Raw genomic sequence first — 20,716 nt, 5'->3', positions numbered from 1 at the left:
ATAAAACAGGAATTCATATTTGTCCTGCCTCCTTTACTGAGTTATTTAGAGGAAACATCTCTTCTGTTCTTTGAGGTTAAGGTTTTTGTTAATTCACTCCACACTGGAAAGCTAAGTCACGTCTTTTTTTCTTCTCACTCCCATGTGCAAAGTACTTAGACAAAGCTTAGTGTGTGTGTAGGCTTTTAATACGTGAAAATTAAATGAATAACGAACATTCTTTACTTCTGTCACTTCCTGTGGAGATTTTGCTTGATCAGTTTTTCTTTTCCTCTCCTGCATCTTTTGTCTTTCTGGCTAAAGACATGTTCAAGTTATTCTTGTAAAAGAGAGACACTAAGACCCTGAATTCTCCTTGAGCTTCTCCCACATGCCCTTGACACCAGAATCTTATGTTTATCTGAGTATTTTAATTTATTCACCATTTATTTTTTCCTCTGAACAAGAACAACCCAGTATCATCCTTATCTTTCCTCTGAAACTTTCCTGGAAAAGATCCCCAATTAATTTTCTACTTACTATACTCAAGGGGCATTTTTCAGCCATTAATTCTGTGGACTTTTCTGGACATATGACACTTCAAAATTGCAGTATAGTACCCTGGTGAATAGTAGAAACTGAAAATTCATCCTTCTGGGAACCATAATTTTAGCACTGCCACCTACCCCTGGATGCCTTTGGGCAAAATAAAATTTTAATACTTCATTTTACTAACCAAAAATTGAAGTTACTAAGAGAATTAAATCAGTTAATGCAAAATAGTATTTAATGTTAAAGTAAGCAATTGATATATATTAGAAATTATTATTTTCATGATCTTGCTTATTTAAAAAATTTGCCTCCATGAGCTTATGTGGCATCATAATCGCTAAACTATCCCTTATTCTCCATATTAGACTTCTTTTTGCTGTTTACTCACTCCCATACATAGGAGTGCTATTTAACATAGCAAAATGGATGTAGAGCTGATTTAATACCAGATCCAAAGAATATCAGATGAGAGTGGGAGCACTCAGGATGGTACACTTATAAACCAGATCAAACCAATACACAATGAGGTGCAGGTTTAGAAATTTGCTCAGATATGGCTCAATTATATGGTTTTTAATAATTAATTTTAATGAATTTATATAGTCAACACATTTTCAGATAATAAAGTTTATAAATATAACTAATATGGTAAGAGAATCCTGTACCTCTTGACACATTCCACAAAATTTAAAAAAAAAAGACCAGCCAGGCATGGTGGCACTCGCCTTGGGAGGCTGAGGCAGGAGGATCACTGAGAGTTTCAGGCCAGCCTGAGCTACATAGTGAGATCCTGTCTCCAAAAAAAAAAAACAACAAAAAGACCAAATCAAAACTAGTAAAATGAATTTTAACAGTGACAAATGCAAAATTCCATAACGGGTTCAAATAAAAAATACACTACATTGGGATCAAATAACCAATGTAGAGACTATAAAAGACATGGCTTAAAAACCTGTTACTCTAAAATAATAAAAATAAAATATACCCAGGAAAGTTAGGCTGGTTTATTTGAAAGAAAAGATAATATCAAAAGCTTTCTTAACTGTGAATCAAATATACTATATTATAAAGTTTCACACAATTAAGCAATCTCTCCTTTATTGCACTAATAATATAATTCGTAGGTACTATTCTTTCTTTAATATCCAAATAATTTTAGAATGAATTCATTTTATGTGCATAAAATAAAATTTCAATTCATGTATTAATAAATAATAAGCCATTGACCACATGGGATGAGAGATTTCCTTGAGAACTTTACAGTAACATATTACAGTTATGTTACTATAAAATCCTATTTACTAAAATGTACAACTACTTGGCATAAATGTTAACTTTAGAAATATCAGAGTCAAGAATGGTTTTACAGTAATTCCCACAAAGGTGATTTTTGAATGACAAACTGTAAACATAGGTTTCTTTTCTTTAGATTTCTAAAGAGAGTAATAAAATAAGCAAATTTAAAATGTGTCTGTACTACAGACAGACCTCCTACTTGCTCTAATATTTCTACAAGATTCCTTCAGCACACTCCTGTTTCAGGATACTCCTATAAAAGTCTATCTTGGATAGTCTTTATTCAATCTGATAAAAGCCATCTACAACAAACCAATAGCCAACATTATACTAAATGGTCAAAAGTGAATGCTTTCATTCTAAAATCAAGAACAAGACAAGGATGCCACTATCACCACTCCTATTCAATATAGTTCTGGAAACATTAGCCAGAGCAATTAGACAAGAGAAAGAAATAAAGGAATAAAGATAGGAAAGGAAGAAGTTAAATTATCATTATTTCCGGATGATAGGATACTTTACATAAAAGACCGCAAAAACTGAAAGAAAGAATACACATATGTAAATATCATATTGTCTCTCTGGTGTGAGAAACTGAAAGTGTAAATTAAGACTAAAAAAGTATAATAGATATTGTGAAATAGGAAGAAATTGTTCAAAATTATACAGAGTGTGAGATATTTTGCTAATAAAATGTTTTATGCAAAAAAAGTATATAGTAGTATTAGGAAATGAGTTGAGAGATAGATTAACAAATGAAAATATATTCTTTTAAGATCATGATACACAGCATATGCCAATTTTATTCTCTATTTTTGTTATAAAAATTACTTTTATTAATAGCCTTTATATTTTTTATTAATATCTACTTGCATTACATTAAAATTTTCAAAAATCTATCATGGCTGAAATTAACTTTTATTTAGAAAAAAATCTTAAAGTATTTATAAAAAGCAAGTTGCAACTGAGTTAAGTGGCCTGTATGTAAACCAGTCCTAGTTTCAAATTGTATCTTTAATAAAATTTCAAACTACGATATCTCTCTTTTTCTTTTACCAGTTAACTTTCACTAAAAGTGCTGCCTCCATTACATCATGCAAACTTTTTCTCTACATTTTTTCGTTTCACATCACTGTTTCTAATACCAAACTATAAAGTACTGTGTAATGCACAATATATAAAAACATACAAATGATGGTAAACATGTTAATATACCATTTTACATTGGCTTACAGTTTACTGATTTGCAAAGTGCTTTCAATATTACTAGCCAAATCACTACCACAGGGTGCTATAGTTAGGAAGATGGGAAACAGCTCAGTCTAAACTGGAAAGGACACCTTCTGACTATGAATTCTGTCCTCTCTTGTTGCCTATTTTCTATACATAACAAAATGAGAACAGGTTTCCAAAATAAATTATAATAGTATACTTTATCAAAATGTATACATGCAATAGGTAGATGGTGGAACTAGATTTATACTTTTCTTTAAATAAAGAAGAAAACGTGTCTTAATTATGCTCTTGTTGATGGGACAAAACACCCAACACACACAAGTTAAAGGAGGAGAAGTTTATTTTGGCTCACAGTTTGTAGAGGTTTCAGTCCATATAGTCTGCTGGTTTCAAGGTAGGGCAGCATGGAGAGAGGCATAGCAGAGGAGAAACAGCTCATGGCATAGCAGGTAGGAAGAAGGGAGGGATCAGGGAAGGAACAGAGGTAGATATACCATTCTAGCACACACCCATAGTAATACACCACTTCCAACCAGCTTCACTTCTGAACATCACATTCAGCTATAAACTCATCAGTGGAATAATCCACTGATGAGTATCACACTCATCGAATCACCTCCTCCAAGTCCCACCTATAAGTGCACCAGGCTTTGGGAGGACATCTAGATATAAACCATAACAAAAGGTATCAATCAAAAATCTTCTGTTCAGAGAAAAGCACACAGACTGAGAGTTGATTAGAAAAGTTGGTATATTTTTCCAATAGATATAATATATCTATATTACAGGGTATAGTGCCCTTCAATTAGCATACATTAGAGTGACACATATTCATGTATATGATTATACTAGGGCCTTGTAACATAAAGGATCACCTCCAGCTGTAAAGTATTTTTACCTCAATATCAGCCAATCATATCTACCCAAAGTGATCACAAGTGCACAGTATCTAATACAATAATAATGCCAAGTATTTGTCAGTATACTGCCAGTATAATTTGTCAAAATGCACAGCAACAATCTCTCATACTCAGCTGTTAAGAATGTAAATCTGATAGTAATTCCTTTGCAAAACAATGTGGTGATGTTTAGCAGCCTTGAAGCTATGTATAACCTGTAATTTAGCAATTCAACTCTAGGGTTAAGGTGTGCTGTCCAATACAATAGCTGCTAGTTATATATATATATTTACAATTTATTAAAATTAAATACACTTTTAAAAATTTACTAACTTAGTTGAATGGGTCACAGCTTAAGTTTTCAATAAGCAAATATGGCTAATGGACACTGTTTTAAACAGACCATATATAGACATTCCCATGATTATAGGAAGTGCTACTGGAAAGCAATCTCAGAGAAACTATATGGAGACTATTAAAGACTATTCATTTTAACACTATTTATGATATAGACCAAGTAAAATTTGCATTTCTATCAAAAGGAGGAATGAATTAATAATCTGGAATATTATTCAGCAGTAAGAAACTATGAATGAAATCATGACTCTCAAGTGATAATGTATAACTATCAAGTGATAACATATAAAATAGAGCTTGAAAGAGGTAGGTGAGCATAGAAAATGCATTTCTTTATTCTTTACATTATTCTAGTATAGTTGTTTCAATAGAAAGGGAAATGAATTATACTATAGTGGTTAAGAGGAGAAGCTTGCTGCATAATCTTTGATATGCCCAAGCTTTGGGTTTTTTTCCATTGTAAAATATGAAAAATAGTATTAAGAATGCTTAAGGTTGTGGTGAAAATTAAAAGAGGTAATATATGATGTGTAATGTTAGCTATACTTTGTTTCACTAAAGGTATATAATATCACCAAGAACAATTTTGTCAACTCTTATTGCCTGTTAAATTCACATACCCAGGAAAACTACACTGAAAAGTTAGTTTCCATCTTGAACTTTTTAAACCCATAGGAAGAAAATGCTGATTTAAAAACCAGGTCTACAAGATAAAGTGAGGAAACCTAAAGAGCATGGGTCTATCGTAATGTTAGTACTGGCAGTTCCTAACACTGACATCTCTTTCTCAAGAATCACATCACTAAAAAGATCATACAATTATGAGAAATAAATATTTTAATGAAAATGAGAGGTTATTTAAAAGAAAACAGTACCCTTAATTACAACAGTGCTGCTAGGTATAGTTAATGACCTCATATATTAAGGAAAGTTGAACTTTAATGACCTGGACCACACCAGGGTCACAATTGGTAGCAGATCACTGATCATCATATAAAAGCCACCAAACACATGAAATGAATTATAGTACATCACACATCAAACACTTTGGCCTGGTGCTTCCTTCCTTTAATCCTACTGGCAGGAAATGCTCTACACATCCTTTGAGGTGACCAGACACATTTAAAAGTAGTCCCTTATTTAAAAAAAAAAAACCCTCTTGAATACTGTGATTTTCTCTAAAAAGGAGAGCAACCTCTGCTCAGTATTGTTGGACTACCTTTCCATTTGCAGCTCAAAAGTGGAGCTCCATTGATAAGGTACTGTAACTGCATAAATGTAATTTCTTCCTCAAAGGGGTAAGTACAGAGAATCCATCTGGAAAAATATTTTCACCTTATATATAATATCTGGCAGATTCACCCATAAATGTTATAGATTCAACTGTTTTATTATAGATATATGTACATAAAGCTATAAATAAATATGATTTAATCTTGTATCTTATAATTCAGCTTTTCACCTGAATATATTTATGGCACCAGAATATAATTTTAAACATATTTTTTAAAATTCATGATTATACTTTTAATCTGCACAGTTTATAAATGATTCTGGTGTACTGTTGAAAAAAAGGCTGCTAAATTTCTGAGGATGCATTATCAAAAATAAAATAATTGAATGATGATGGAAAAAACAGATTCAAATGGAAAGATAACTTTCCCAGGAAAATATCTACTGATAAAAAGATGAAAATATACTTGATTTTATTGTTTTACTTTCAATGTAAATATGTTTATAGCATAATTTGATACTGTATACCAGAGTGATAAGATATTAAATGATTTTTCTGTATATTTCAATAATATCTGTTCTGTCACCAAACTGAACAAAAGAAGTGAAATTCTATAATGCTTGTATGGTATTTTTTCCCTATTTTTTGGAAAGCTCTTATTAAAGTTTAGTGGTACTATACCTCAGTTTTATCAGGTGTATTTTTAAATTACCTGGAAATACTGAGGTTGTGTTTCACTGAGCATAAGCTTCGTGGCTTCTATTCACAACTTAAATGACTGGGAGTCTGTTCAATACCAAAGATATGTTATCCACAGTGTGTTTGATAAGCTGATATGGGACAGGGATTCTTTTCACTGTTGTGTCAATTTATCAAACCCATATCTGGATGGGTCAATTCATTTAAAAGAAAATGGCATCCCAGAATACAAAGTTTCTATTAGAGAAGCTATGTACTCTATAATGTATAAATACCATGTACATGTGTATACGACAGTTTTAAGTAACTGTGGCAATAAATACAATTGATAGCATTTGGATTCAAAAATTCATGTTATGATCATATTTATTAAGGTTTAAAACTAGGAACTTATCCAATGAATAGAGTATTTTTTTCCTTATACAGTAATATCATTCAGAGATTTACATGGAAATACCGTAGTTGGTTGATATATTATTTGATGTTAAGTTGTGACCAACAGAGGTTAAAAGTTTTGCTGTAATTCTAGTCAAAATCATTATTTGTATTATTGGAGATTGGTTTTGGAATTATGTCAAGTATATTTATAGGTGACAAATTATGGTGAGATAAAAGGTTACACAATTTAAAAATTGCTATTACCATTTAGTTGAATCAAAACTAATCTTTGGTGGGCCAGGGGTTTTAGCTCAGTGGTTTTGCCACCTGCCTCGCAAGCGCAAGGTCCCAAGTTCGATCCCCAGTACCAAAAAAAAAAAACCCTACCAAAAAACAAAAAACTAATCTTTGGCTACAGAGGTCAGAATTTTGGTTATCTTTGGCATATAAGGTACTACTGCTTAGGACAGAAAGGTTTCTGGGGTGCAGGTTGTGTTAATGTGGCTGTATACGTATGCAAAAATTCACTATATTGTATATAAATGATCAATACATTTTCCTGTATCTAAGGTATACCTCAATAAAAAGATGAAAAAAGTACAAAGCAAAGAAATTTGCTTATAATTTTCATCTACTCTTACAAACACATTTGTATTTTTCACCACCTTTGTCAATGTGGATTGTTTATCTGGTATTTGTTTTTCCTCAAAGTTCAAAGCTGGAGATGATGGTCAGGAAAAGCATTTCAAATTCAGGGACAATTTGCTTTCAATCCACAGTATGTAAAGCCTCCAAACAGAATAGAGGGATTTCTCATGCATAGAAAAGGCAAAACAACAGTGTTTATTCTAGGATAATAACCTCAGTGTGCACACCATAAAATATGAGACAAGATACGCACATGTATTTATAAGATATTATTTAAATTAGTGCTTTAAAAAATAATTATTGCTTTCATGCAAAAATTGCAAGGATAGTTTTGGTAACAGTGTTTTACTTTACTAGTCATTAGCAAGTACTCTTATAGGCTGCAAACAAGTAATTTATTGTCAACTATACATATTAAATGAATTCATAGATCACTTGCTTCCTAATTTTCTTTCTGATTAGCTTTTTTACTGGTACTGGGGATAAGAGCCAATTGGTAGGAAATGGACCCTAATCAACAAAAGGGAAGATGGATTTTTCTCAAATTCGAACCACAAAGCATGTTATAATTTTAAGTTCCTTAAATTCAAAGCTTGTTAAAAACTTTTTAGAACTCTCTATCCATCCTGTTTAATCCTTTTAGTTTAACAAATGACACAATATGAACAACTACAGGAGTACAAATGCAGGTTACTCTTCATAATACTCAATCATTGTTATTTTTGGAAAAAGTCTAATTCTTCCTTTATAACAGACACTTAGTACTACAATGTTTTACTCTGTTAAAGAGTTGTTTTATGTGACAGTAGTTATAGTGAACTATCATTATATTCCAGATTCTCAAGAGTTTAATTTTTATTGTTAATTTTTTAAAAAAATCTATTTTAAAGGTATACTATGCTTCCTTTCACTTGTCTTTAAGTCCAGAAATGTTTAGCTAATAAATTCAAATACTTTTAGTGCCTCAAAGAAAGTACACAATTAGCAACTGATATAAGATATTACATGTCTAGTGCACTGAATATAACCAAAATGTATTTGAAAGAAGTACACAATAATTTTCCAATAAAAACTATTATGATGGGAACACAAATAGATGTTATTCTGTAGTTTCTTTCCAATGTAAATTTTTGGAGGCATGTGTATAAAGCATATCAATAAACAGAATAAAATACATTTTTTAAAATTCCATAATTTATGACAGTAGAACTTACAGTCATTTTCAATACTGTTATTGAGATAGGTTTTGGCAGCAAACAGAAACAGATTCATGGAAACTTACATCCTCCTACAGGAAGCCAAAAAAGACACAGTTGCTTTGGGGAGGGCCAAATGCAAATCCAAAGCCTTCAACTAGATCAGCTGAAGAACATAACAAGATCTAAAACTCTGCCAATAGTGTTATCTTTTTTTTTTTTTTTTTTTTGTACCGGGGATCAAACTCGGGTCCTTGTGCTTGCGCAGCAGGCGGCGAAACCACTGAGCTAAATCCCTGGCCCTGCCAATAGTGTTTTCAAACAAAGCTTTTAGGCAAGTTACTCTACATACCTACTATCACAATCTCTCTGACTTGCTAAAAGGTGGTTATTTGAAACCAACACTAAGCATTATAGCATTAGGGTCATAATGTCCCTAGATATGAAACATACCTTGCCAAAAAACAAAACAAAGGTTATTTTGAGAACATTTTTATAAGAAGAGAATTAGGAAGAAATTAAAGGTTGGGAGAAAGGAGGAGAACACAGTTTTGTGGGATTTGTAGAATTTAATCTTAACATCCTATCTGGAAACTTTAGCTCGCTGTTAAAGTAGACGATAGTCTACATTTTAGGAAAAACCATAAAAACTATATATAGAGAGGAAAAATGTAGTAATTTCAGCTACTTACATCAGAAATAAAAAATTTAAACACTTGCAGAAAAAATATTTTTCCTATTTTTAAATCAACATAATTTGTTGACATGTACATGCATTAACTATTAAGCTCATCTATGGAAATATCTGAATCTCAACTATGAATTTCTATTATATGCTTCAGTTCTCAATTTAAAATGGTATTTGTAATAAAAAAGTTAATCTCAGGCATGAATTTCACTGATCACATAAATCTAATGTTCTTTCATATTGGAAATGTTAACTGGAAAGTCAAGATAATCATTGTAAAATTTGCTGAGTACATATAACAGAAGAAATGAAGTTAGAGGTTAAAAACGGTCCAGATTTTCACATAAATACAGCTGAGTCATCTGCAAATGTTTTTATCTTGGATGGCCTGGTAGTTCATCAAGTTTTATTTATTTAAAATCTTGAACAAACACTTCAGATTTTTAGTAAATTATGTTTAAAAAAAAATCTCAGATATTTGATTATACATTCAAGTCAGTTAAAAACTAAGATGTATTTTACAGTAGTTCATAAAAATGTGCTAAATTCAATAAAAGAGCAGTTTCCATTTGGAAAAATGCATTTTTTGCATTGAACATTTATTCTATTAAAATATCAGTCATTAAGTGAATTTCTGTAATGAAACTTTCTCAATAACTACATAAGAGTAAGGCATATTCTCACTCTTCATTTGATTGGTTATGTCATATCAGGCTCAGAGATAAACAGAAAGTAATCAGTTGTAAAAGTTGCCCATAAAAAATAAAAAATAGATGGGAAAAAAATTCCATACATTCCTGAAAGAATTCTATGATAGCAAGGCTTCTCAGGGTGCAAAATGAATCAGCTACTCCATCTTTTATAGTTCTTTCAAGGTGAAATTCCATGGATTAAACTGCCACAGAGTAGTGTTCACTTGTTAGACGTCTCACTTCAAAAGATTCCTTTAAAATGTTTGCCAGAATTACTATAGATTTTCATATGATGTATGTAGAATTTTTTTCAAGAGAATGAAATTCGTTATGGAGAAAAACTGAAACCCAATACCAGATTCAAGTCTATTTAATACTGAATGCACTAAAAAGGATTAGTAAATGTCTGCAAAAAAGAAATGGTTAAAAAACAGAACAATTAACAAAGGTTTAAAAGAGCTGTGGAATAAATTAGTCACAGATAAAATCCCAGAAGGGACATCACAAGACCCACAAATATTTATGGCGCAAACAAAAAGTGGTATGCAGAAGTTCACATATGTCTAATTATAAGAAGGATATAGCTTTCTCAAGTAAAGGATGAAAGCTAAACTTTCTAATTAAAAATATTACAAAAGGAAAAAAGTTTTAAATATTTTAAGATGATTTAACCAATCATTTATACTTTATTCCAAAATATTTTGTTATAATCATTAATATTTAAAAAATTTCTCATAGTAGCTATTGAAATATTTTGTGAAATTTTAGACAGTATGAAAGTGCAATGATACAGGCAATCAATATATAATCTTAACTGCCTTCCAAATTTAATCCAGTAATAAGTATTTTAAGATGTGTAGCTTGAACACAATAATTTCTCAACTGCACAAGATGAATAGGAAGAAAAAATGCAAATTATTATGAACCTTTGTAATATACTTATTCAACTTTGATATAATTTTTGCATAGAAAAGTATATGTAAAAAAATAGCATATAACTGTCTTAAAATACTAAAGTCACTAGTTATTTCAAAACAATGTGTACTTAATTTATGAGTACATATATTCAAGGCTAATAAAACTAGTATAAATTTTAATTTCTCATTTTCTTTTATAATTTTGAGATAGAACTAGGCTAATAAACAACTTTGCTAAAGAGAAAGGAGATTTAAAAGTACTTGTTTTATAATAATTTTTGTATTAAATTCTTTTATTGGTACATTGTAGGTATAAAACACAATTACATTTCTCACTGGGAATTGTACCTTTACATAATGCATCTTGGTTCTTATTTTTTCCCCATTCCTAGCCCTCCCTTCACCCCCTCCACCCTTCCCTATGTACAAAGACTATTTCCATTTTTCCATTTCTCAGCATTTTTCCTTTCCCTTCTTTCCTTTCTCCTGCCCCTCCCACTACCCCTACCCCTTTGGGCCTTCTCTTCCTATTTCGCATTAGCGATTATTCATTCTAATCATTGGTACATTTTAGGTATACAATATAATGACATTCATCATTGGAAATTTACAACTTTACATAATCTCTCTTGGTTCTTATTTTTCACTGTTGCCCAGCCCTCCCTTCAACCCCTTCATTCCTCCCTATTTACAAAGATTTTGTTCCTATTTTTCCATTTTCTCATATTAATCCCATTCCCTTCTATCCTTTCCCCTAGCCCTCCCACTTCCTTCCCCTTTGCCCCTTTTCTTCCTATTTCACATTACCTATTATACATTTTAGTCCTTACACTTTCAGTTTCTCACACCAGAGAAACTATTTGGTATTTATACATGTGTGTTTTATAATAATTTTAAAATATCTTAACTAAGAATCACAGAAAGCATTTATAAAGCAGCTAATTCTGTGTTAATATTTGTATCTTGTCATGACTCATGTTAGAGCTCACAAAAGATATAAGAAAAACTTTGATGACAATCAAAACCATTAGCTATGGAGCTTTTGTTTCTTTTTTAAGATCCAGTGCAGAAGTAAGCACACTATGATTAAAATGCTCAAGTACCTTCAAGAACCACGAAACAGAGACACTGTGAGTTTGAGTTTTCCCTATGAATTACAGCTCTAAAGCTGTATTAGATCTTCCATCCCGCTCAGAATATCTTAAATATCATCCCAGGAAAATGGTCTAAAATTGGCAGGACCTCCCCCACCCCCGCCCACCCATGTACTCTTTTTTTGATAACAAGAATGTTATTAGGAAAAAAACCTAATATCTAAATAATAAAAAGAAAAAAGTAATAAAATGTAAATGTGAAAGTTCAAAAAATCAAGTTTCAAATTTAATGTGATGCATTGGTTATTTATAAGTTAACGTAAAGATAGTCTGTGTTGCAAGAAAGTCTGATACAGGGCCAGGGATTTAGCTCAGCGGTTCTAGCACCTGCCTTGCAGGCGCAAAGGCCTGAGTTCAATCCCTGGTATGAAAAAAAAAAAAAAAAGAAAGTCTGATACAGGCAGCAGAGCATAATGTTATACAGCACAGGTAATAGAAACTGACAGTCCTGGATCTGTCACTTATTTTATGTGTGACCTTAGTGAAAATAATCTCTTATTAGAACATAAGTTCCATGAAAGTAGAGACTTTTTTCTTGCTCAATGATGTACTCCTAACATCTAGAATAGTGTGTGATGGATGGTAGGTTCTCAATAAATAAACAGACATTTAGAATTTTAAAGATCTTCATTCTGTTGAGCTGCCATTAGTGCCACTATAACATCTACTGATTTAAAGACCTCAGGTCTGTTATTAGCTTCAGAAGGAATAAAACTATTCCTTATGATATATGATAGGCTGAAGCATTTGAAGAATGCTGTCATGTCACTTAGGAGCTTTTCTTCATCAAATTTGAGACCTTCAGTTATGTCAGTCTTACTACTCTACCCTCAAAGGTGATAAAAATTTTTTAATGATTGTTTCAGATTTTTCTTTAAGAATCAAAATGTTGAAATTCATTAAAGATAAAAATTTCTCTCTTGCCAAATTACTACCTTAAGCTTTGAATCCTCCCTTGGACAATGTGGTTACATCCTCTCTTCTGTTAGCCTCTTCCCTCAACTCATCAGGGAGTAGTCTCTCTCTGCTTTTCAGCAATCCCACCACGCAATGCCCAGTTGTATTTATTTTACTTTATTTTGCTTGGGTTGGAAATGAGGTAGTAGGTTTTTTGAGTTGCTCATTAACAACTTCTGATTTTGGAAAAGCCTCAAGGATAATCTATTTCTTTTGTCTCATTCTTTGTTCTATTTCTTGTACTCTCATTAATCCTGAGCCAGGGATTTAGCTCAGTGGTTTTGCCGCCTGCTGCGCAAGCGCATGGACCTGAGTTCAATCTCCAGTACCAAAAAAAAAAAATTTACTAATTCTATCTTCTGCTGTGTCTATCTGCAGTTAAGGCTCTCCAGAAAGTCTTTAATTTCAGATAATTCTTTTAGCTTCAGAATTTAAAAAACCCAGTTTGTGTCACTGAAAGCCTCCATTTTGACTACTTTTCTTAAAATATTAAAAACAATTTTTCAAACTCCTACTACAGCAACTCCAATATCTTAGTTATATGCTTGTATTTTTCTTTTCTTTTTTCTTTTTTTTCAACTGGGGATTGAACTAGGGATCTTGTGCTTTTGAGGCAGGCAGTGGAACCACTGAGCTAAATCCCCAGAAGCTTGTATTTTTCTTTTAACTAATTTGTCCCCTGATGATGGGTCAAGTTTTCCTATACTTTTGATCACATATCTAAACACCATGTATAAAAAAGATTTAAGGATACGAAAGCCAACATTTCCCTTCCATAGAAGGCGTATCTTTTCCTGTCAAGCAGACTAGGGGAAGAATGGATCACCCAAATACAATGAGGAACTGAGCTGGCATGGCCTTGGCTCACACTGCTAGTTGTACTCAATTTAGATTTGCTTTCAAATGTCTCAGGAGGAGACTTACCTTGTATTTGTGCAGGCCTCTCCCTGTGGTATACTGAGATTCAGTGGAAATATACAACATACTATAATTGTGCACTATCTATATAAAGGTTTGTGAGTAGTCACACTTAAAAAGACTTTTTTTAAAAAAGTACAAAATAGTTGAAAAATATATTTAAGTCACTATACCTACAAACGTCAACACATGGTTAATATAAATCATAGTAATGAGGCATTTTACTTTGTTTTCAAAATCTGGTTTGTATGTTATACTTATAAAATATCTCAGTTTAAAGGCACATTTTAGGGCATTGTATTAGACTGCATATCTCTAGTGTGCCTTTGCTTTTTAAGAAATGTGAAAAGTTGACTCAAGTTTCTTTATGCCAGCACTCTCTCCCAGAAAAAGTACTGTGGAGGACTGACTGGCTCGATGTTTTGGGCTCCTCCTCCAGATTCCAATTTGTCCCTCTAGGCCACATGACAGATAAATGTCCCTGGGTTTTTTCTTCCCACAACAAAATCCCTCTGCTTATATCCAGATAAGACAGATACTACTTGAAAAGAACCCAGCCTTTACTAACCTAGGAAGAGAATTTCCCTCTTTGAAATTAATTCCATTGGACCTCTTAGTGACATCACATTCTGATATTTTTCTAAAATCAATTTTTTTGAGACACTGTTGACATTTCATAAAATTTGTTCCTTTGAGATGGTTTATTATATATTCTTATTGTGCTTGCTGTACAGCACTCCCTGTGCCTTTCATTTTATATTACCACTATCTAATTATAAAATATTTTCCTCAACCCAAAAAAGAAATCCCAGAACCATTAGTAGTCATTCTCCTCTCCCCTTGACCTCCTAGCAAGCACTATTCTATTTTCTATCTCTATGGATTTATCCTTTTTGGACATTTCATCTATGTGGAACTATATAAGAAGTAGACTTCTGAGTATGACCTTTTCTTATCCTTTTTTGCATAAGAATTTCAATGTTAAGCCATTGTATTGCATATATCATTACTTTGTTCCTATCAATGACAAAACAATATTCAATTGTATTAATATACATTGTTTATCCATTCATAAATTTGAAATTCATAAATTTTGTAATTCATAAAATTACGAAAGGTAAATACACATGCAAGAGTTTCTAAAGGTTAGAAAATTAAACAATTTTCATACAGAATTTATGTTCTACTGTAATTCTTTCCACAGATTCTAAGGGACTCAAGAGTTGTAACTTTGGTTTTATCCCTATTTATTTTATTTATTTATTTGGTACCAGGGATCGAACTCAGGACCTTGAGCTTACAAGGCAGGCGCCTGAACCACTGAGCTAAATACCCGGCAAAATGGAAGATTTTTTTTTTTTGGTACCAGAGATCAAACTCGGGACCTTGCACTTGCAAGTCAGGTGGCAGAACCACTGAGCTAAATCCCCAGCCCAGTTTTATTCCTATTTAACTAGAGATAATTATTCTTTTTGATACTTGTTTTCTTAATTTGTAAAGTACTAAGGAAGATGGGTTAGATAATTCCTAAGCCCTCTTTCAGCTCTGACACTGTAAGATTTTATATAAACTTTGCTAAACAAAAACTCATTTAAAAGATCAATATTATAAATTACTTTAAAAATTAATACAGGGAAGAAACCATACCATTTAAGACAAAGGAAAAAATTATCAACTCAGACATCAAAAACATTTTGGTAATACAACTCCTAGATCCATTTAAAGTAAAAATAGACATCACCTTCTGGGTGGTAAATGCATTACCAAAATTAGAATTTTTCCCTAGCAGTCATGCATACTAGAAAACAGTGGGAATTTATTTTGTAAGAGTAGGGCTACAACATCTGAAAAACAGACCAGCAGGAAGAACAACACACTTGTTCATCCATATTTCTGTGACTTTTCTCACTTGGTGTTATTTGCAATTGTACTTTTATGTCTGGCAGCAGTGTCAACTTCAGTATGAATCATATATTATTTTTATCATGTTGATTACATATGTTCACCAGTTTAGTTGTCCATATATGCTTGGTGTGGTTTGCAAATATTCAGTGACAAAATCCAGAGCACAGCATTTTCACAGAAAGTGTTTACTGTGAAATTTCTCCTTAGAAGTTTGCTTTCCTTTACAGCTTTGATCCATATGACATCCATAGTCCTACATTTCAAATAGTGGCTTTCACTTAAATTAAGAAAATGTTTTACTGTGATACAACATGACTACAGTAGGATGCGGAGAGGACCTCATTTTCTTATGTGATTAGACTGATCAAATTTGAAATCTGTTAAAATTTTCCAAACTATGCTTCTTCACTTTTATGGTGACTTGGTACTTACATTCTGTTATTCATCAACACTTCACAGAAATACTTGATTTGTCTGAATGAATTTAAAAACCCACAACTGAAGAAAATCAGAAAAACCTGGTTTTAAATATCAAAAGCTCTCAAATGAGAAGTATTTATACAGGCCACACTAACCAAGTTTTATTGATCACTGTACTTTTTTGCAGGAAGAAATTGTTGCAATATTGAACATAAGAAATTAAACTTACTGGTAAATATCTTTCCTGAGAACAGATCTGCCAAGGGGATTGTCAGCCTGGGGAGCCATAGCAACAGAGCCAATCTTCAAAACCATGGTGTCTTCCTTTGCTGCCTGATTAACTATAACAAAAGAAATAGACATATGAATATATTGTGTATAACTTTATGTATAAGAAGAAATATTTCAGAAAATGGGAAAGAAGTACATTAAGATAACACAAATAAATATGGAAAAAAAGGAAAAAATACAATTAAAATAAAAATATTTGATATTTTTCTTAACTCTATATTTCTTTCAAACCCAATTAACTGGTTTTCTGTTAGAATATTCAATTAAAATAACAAGGAAAATCAATTCCATCCTCAACATTAAAATAAGTATAAATATAAATGTAATGCTGGAGCCATGTGTTTATCTAATTTCACAATTTCATACTACTGCATCTTTCTCCCAAGTCATTTCAAGTTTTGGGGTTCTAACACTCCACTGGTGTCTGCAAATGTATGAAATGATATCAACAAAGTGTTTACTGACTTTTTTTCCTTATAAATTTGCTTCTCTTTACAGCTTTGACCCATATGACATGTACAGTTCTAAATTTCAAATGATGAAGTACACTAAAATTAAGAAAATGTTCCACTTTGATACAATGTAACAAAGTCTCAAAGCCATTTAAATTTACATGCTTAATAATAACTAAATACACACACACACACACACACACATACACACACACACACACACAAACATATAGCAGAGCACTTTAATTTCCACAATGTCAAAAAGCCCAACAGACATATGGTGGTTGCAATGTTGGAAAAGAACAACTAACTGATATGAGAAAAGATTTCAATTTGCTATTTTAAGCACTTTAATAATTTCTACTTTTCTACTGTGAAACTGCTTAAGAAATAGTAACCAAAGGCTGTTTAAATGAAGCCTAAAAGTAATATAAGTTCAGAAAGAAAAAAAGGGATACATACCCATAATAATATGTTCTTATGAAGTTCAACATTATTTCTATAATTTACTGGCTAATTCAGTGTCTTTTCTATGAAGTATCTGAGATGGTAGGGATATTTTAGTCTTTGTTTTCCAACAGATACTTCTACTATAATAGCTGAAACAATGTTTAAAATTTCTTAATAATATATATCTTTCAAGGATTTGAAGTAAACATAATAAAACTTATAACTGTCTCAAGGAGCTATCATCTGCCAAAAATAGAAAAAAAAATGACTGGCTGTAAGACCTCAGGAATATCCTGAACAGAACATGCCTACAAAGGCATACAATCCATATTTCCCAAACTGTGGTGCCCAAAGAATGCAAGAGCTAGAAGATTATTTCCAGCTGCTTGGGCAGTACACTTGGTACGGTCTGACTTAGATTAGTCTACAAAAACAAAGTTGGAATTAGGAAAATCAGGAAAGGAAACAAGGAAGATACACAGGTGAGGTAAAGAACCAAAGTAAGATGACCATAAAAGGAGTGGAGAAAGCTAAAATGGCAGAGAGATAAGAGGAGGGAGGACAGCAGGAGCAGAAAAAAGAAATGAACACCATAATAAATACTAGCATGTGGATGTCACAGTAAAGACAATACTTTTAAATGTCATGGGAGGAAAAAAAAAAAGATCAAACAGAAAAGTACTTCTCATGCAGCTGCAGTATTTTCAAATGACTACAAGTCTGGCTTGATTATAGGTCCTTATACTATGAACATTGTTTACATTTCACAGACCTTGCATTTTATGCCAAGCTTATCAAATAGTTCCATGTGGGTAAAACCTCTGATTAAGCAGCAGGCATCAATTAAATCAATAAATAGTAAGCTTGGAGAATAGATCATGCCACAAAAGTAGAATTAGTGTACTTGCTAACTGTTCTTTCAGGCTACAGATACTACTCACCATATGAAAGTCTGAACTGTAATAGAAACACTGCAGTAAATTAGGTACATATGGAAGGAAAACTGACATACTTGGTGTTACAAAGCCAGATCCACAAACAGAATTTTCTTTCTATTAGAGCCCAAAGTGTTCTCAGTATAGTACAGTGTTCTCTATAGCATAGATTATACTATGAAGCTATAATAAAGCATATATATACAATATATATGAAACTAATGGATATCATTCATAAACTGAATTATAATAATTAATTATAGAAAGTATACAATGTGTCAAAATATTTCACTGATATATAAGCAAAAAATAAAAATACGTGTATTTATTTAAGGAAGTATCTTGAGCCATTTCTTCAGTTACTTTATAGCACAAACAGAAACAAGCTTCCTAATTTTGGGTTTATTTCACCTACATTTAATACTTGAGTCACATGAGGAAATATTCCCTCATGAAGCATTTTAAATATGAAAATGCCTTCCCTTTTTGCTTTACCTGTATTTTGAAAAACTGAGCCTCATGAGGAACCACTCACCCCCAGAAGATTCACACAGAGAACCAAAAAAAAAAAAGCCATCTATTCTGAAATAAAAAGCTTAAACTGGAAGTAAAATACCTGTAGATTTAGAAATCTTGATAATAACTGCACACAGTGCAAACAATATTCATGTTGAAAACCAGACTTTCAGGGTCACTCTTCTAAATAAATACTAAAATGTTAAATATATTTTATCATTAGCTACATTTTAGGTATGATTTTTAAATTTTGCATTAATGTAACATAAATGTTTATCTTTCAGGGGTCAGAAAGAGTATATATGTGTGTATGTGCAGATGCATGGGTGTTTATGTGTGTATGGAAAATGAAAAGGCTATAAACAACTTTGAAATTATGAGCTTGCATTAGCTACCAAAAGTTTAAATAACAGCAGAATTTTTATGTAACTGTTAGGTAATTTAAGATTGTTACTTGTGACTTTTTAAAATGTCACACATAAAATAAGTGTTTTCAAGAATTCAACTTTCCTTCAAGAATTCTCAATATAATAACAACCAAAGTCTCAAGAGTATTTGAAATTTCCACTGTGTAATGTTATATTTTTATAAAGTCATAATTACTATGACAGCCCTACACAAAGACATCAGCAAAAGGTTTTAGTTATTGCCATGTTCCAGTTGAAGACAGAAAGAATGTTCAATAAATGTGCAGGATTAGAAAAAACAGAAAAATTTAGCTTATGAATTATCTTTAAGACAAGCACATATTGCTATAAAGTTATTCTGTGATATTTTTATAATAAAAGTTTTTACAGAGAAGCATGATATAACAAGTTATACTATCATGCTCAATAAGACCTTATAGTACTCTAAATTTGATTAATCTCATAAAATATTCAAATAATCTTCCTATTGAAGCCTTTCAAAAATAAAAACATTCTTCACTCTTACTAGTTATTTAAATAATGATATTTATTTGAATGTAATTGTCATTTCTACCACGATTTCTTCAGTTACATCATAGCTTTTAACAAACATTATATGGAAATATCCCATCATCTATATAAAATATTTTAAAATTTGTATTTTAAAATGGTTAAAATGACTTTTATGTTAAATGAACATTACCTCAATGAAAAAAAATTCTCTTCCATTTTCATGAATCAATTATGATCATTTGAAATGAGAGTAGCAATGGAAAGAGATAAAGTATCAGAAAAAAAAATCTAACCATATAAGGTAACAAAATCTTTGAAGTTCTGGCATGCATTTTTGCAATTGCATTTTCAGGATGGATACATGATAATGTATAACACTTCAGGTATAGACAGAGATGTAAATATAAAGATATACTGACATTTGTACATGGGACAAAAACAAAAAAGTAAAGATATTCCAAAATATATGCCAGACTACTTCTTTTTCAGTGGTGTTTTCCTCCCATTCTCACTTATAAAATTAAAAGGATGGTTAATCTTGGTAATCTTTTACGTCTATGTCTCTTCTATAATTATGAGAAAATGTCATTCTGCCTTGCCAACTATGGTTTAGAGAATTATCTTATATAAAAATGTAGGTTTCTTTTTTTTTAACATGGCAGCTTTTTATTAATTTTACTAGTAAAAAGACTGACAGAAGTGATTAGATCTGTTTGTACCATCAGTGGTACAAGCCACTCAGTGGGTCAGTTATGCATATACCACTGGTGGCTCAAGCCACCTGGGAAGTAAAACACATGAATTACAGCTCTGTCATGAATGTGTTAAAACTTCTATAAATTTAATGTAAATTACAGTAACTAAAAATTCATTAGATACTCAATATAACAAAAGATAAAAACATAGGTCATTACTTCTACAATAAATATCCAGCTTTTGCTTTTCTGATTAGTAGGTCGTCTCTTAAATCACTTGCAATTGTTCAGTACAGACTAACTCCTTATTCTTTATCCTTCCTATGTTTCTC

The 20,716-nt window shown here is 31.7% G+C and overlaps 1 protein-coding gene across 9 annotated transcripts in view; it reads right to left on the bottom strand.

The window, feature by feature from the left end:
• Positions 1 to 20,716, bottom strand: part of Vps13b (vacuolar protein sorting 13 homolog B) — a 728,055-nt gene that overhangs the window by 334,957 nt on the left and 372,382 nt on the right. For all 9 annotated transcript variants that reach the window (XM_087190742.1, XM_087190740.1, XM_087190746.1 and 6 more), the window contains one exon: positions 16,355 to 16,466. In XM_087190742.1, coding sequence (XP_087046868.1) covers positions 16,355 to 16,466 — 112 coding nt within the window. The remainder of the gene's footprint in view (positions 1 to 16,354; positions 16,467 to 20,716) is intronic.

This window comes from Heterocephalus glaber, unplaced genomic scaffold (assembly GCF_053883595.1).
Source record: "Heterocephalus glaber isolate CG9 unplaced genomic scaffold, H.glaber_assembly_v1.0 deba00001555, whole genome shotgun sequence".
Lineage (NCBI taxonomy): Eukaryota > Metazoa > Chordata > Mammalia > Rodentia > Bathyergidae > Heterocephalus > Heterocephalus glaber.
Note: the sequence above shows the minus strand (reverse complement) of the source record. Positions and strands in the feature narration are given on the sequence as shown.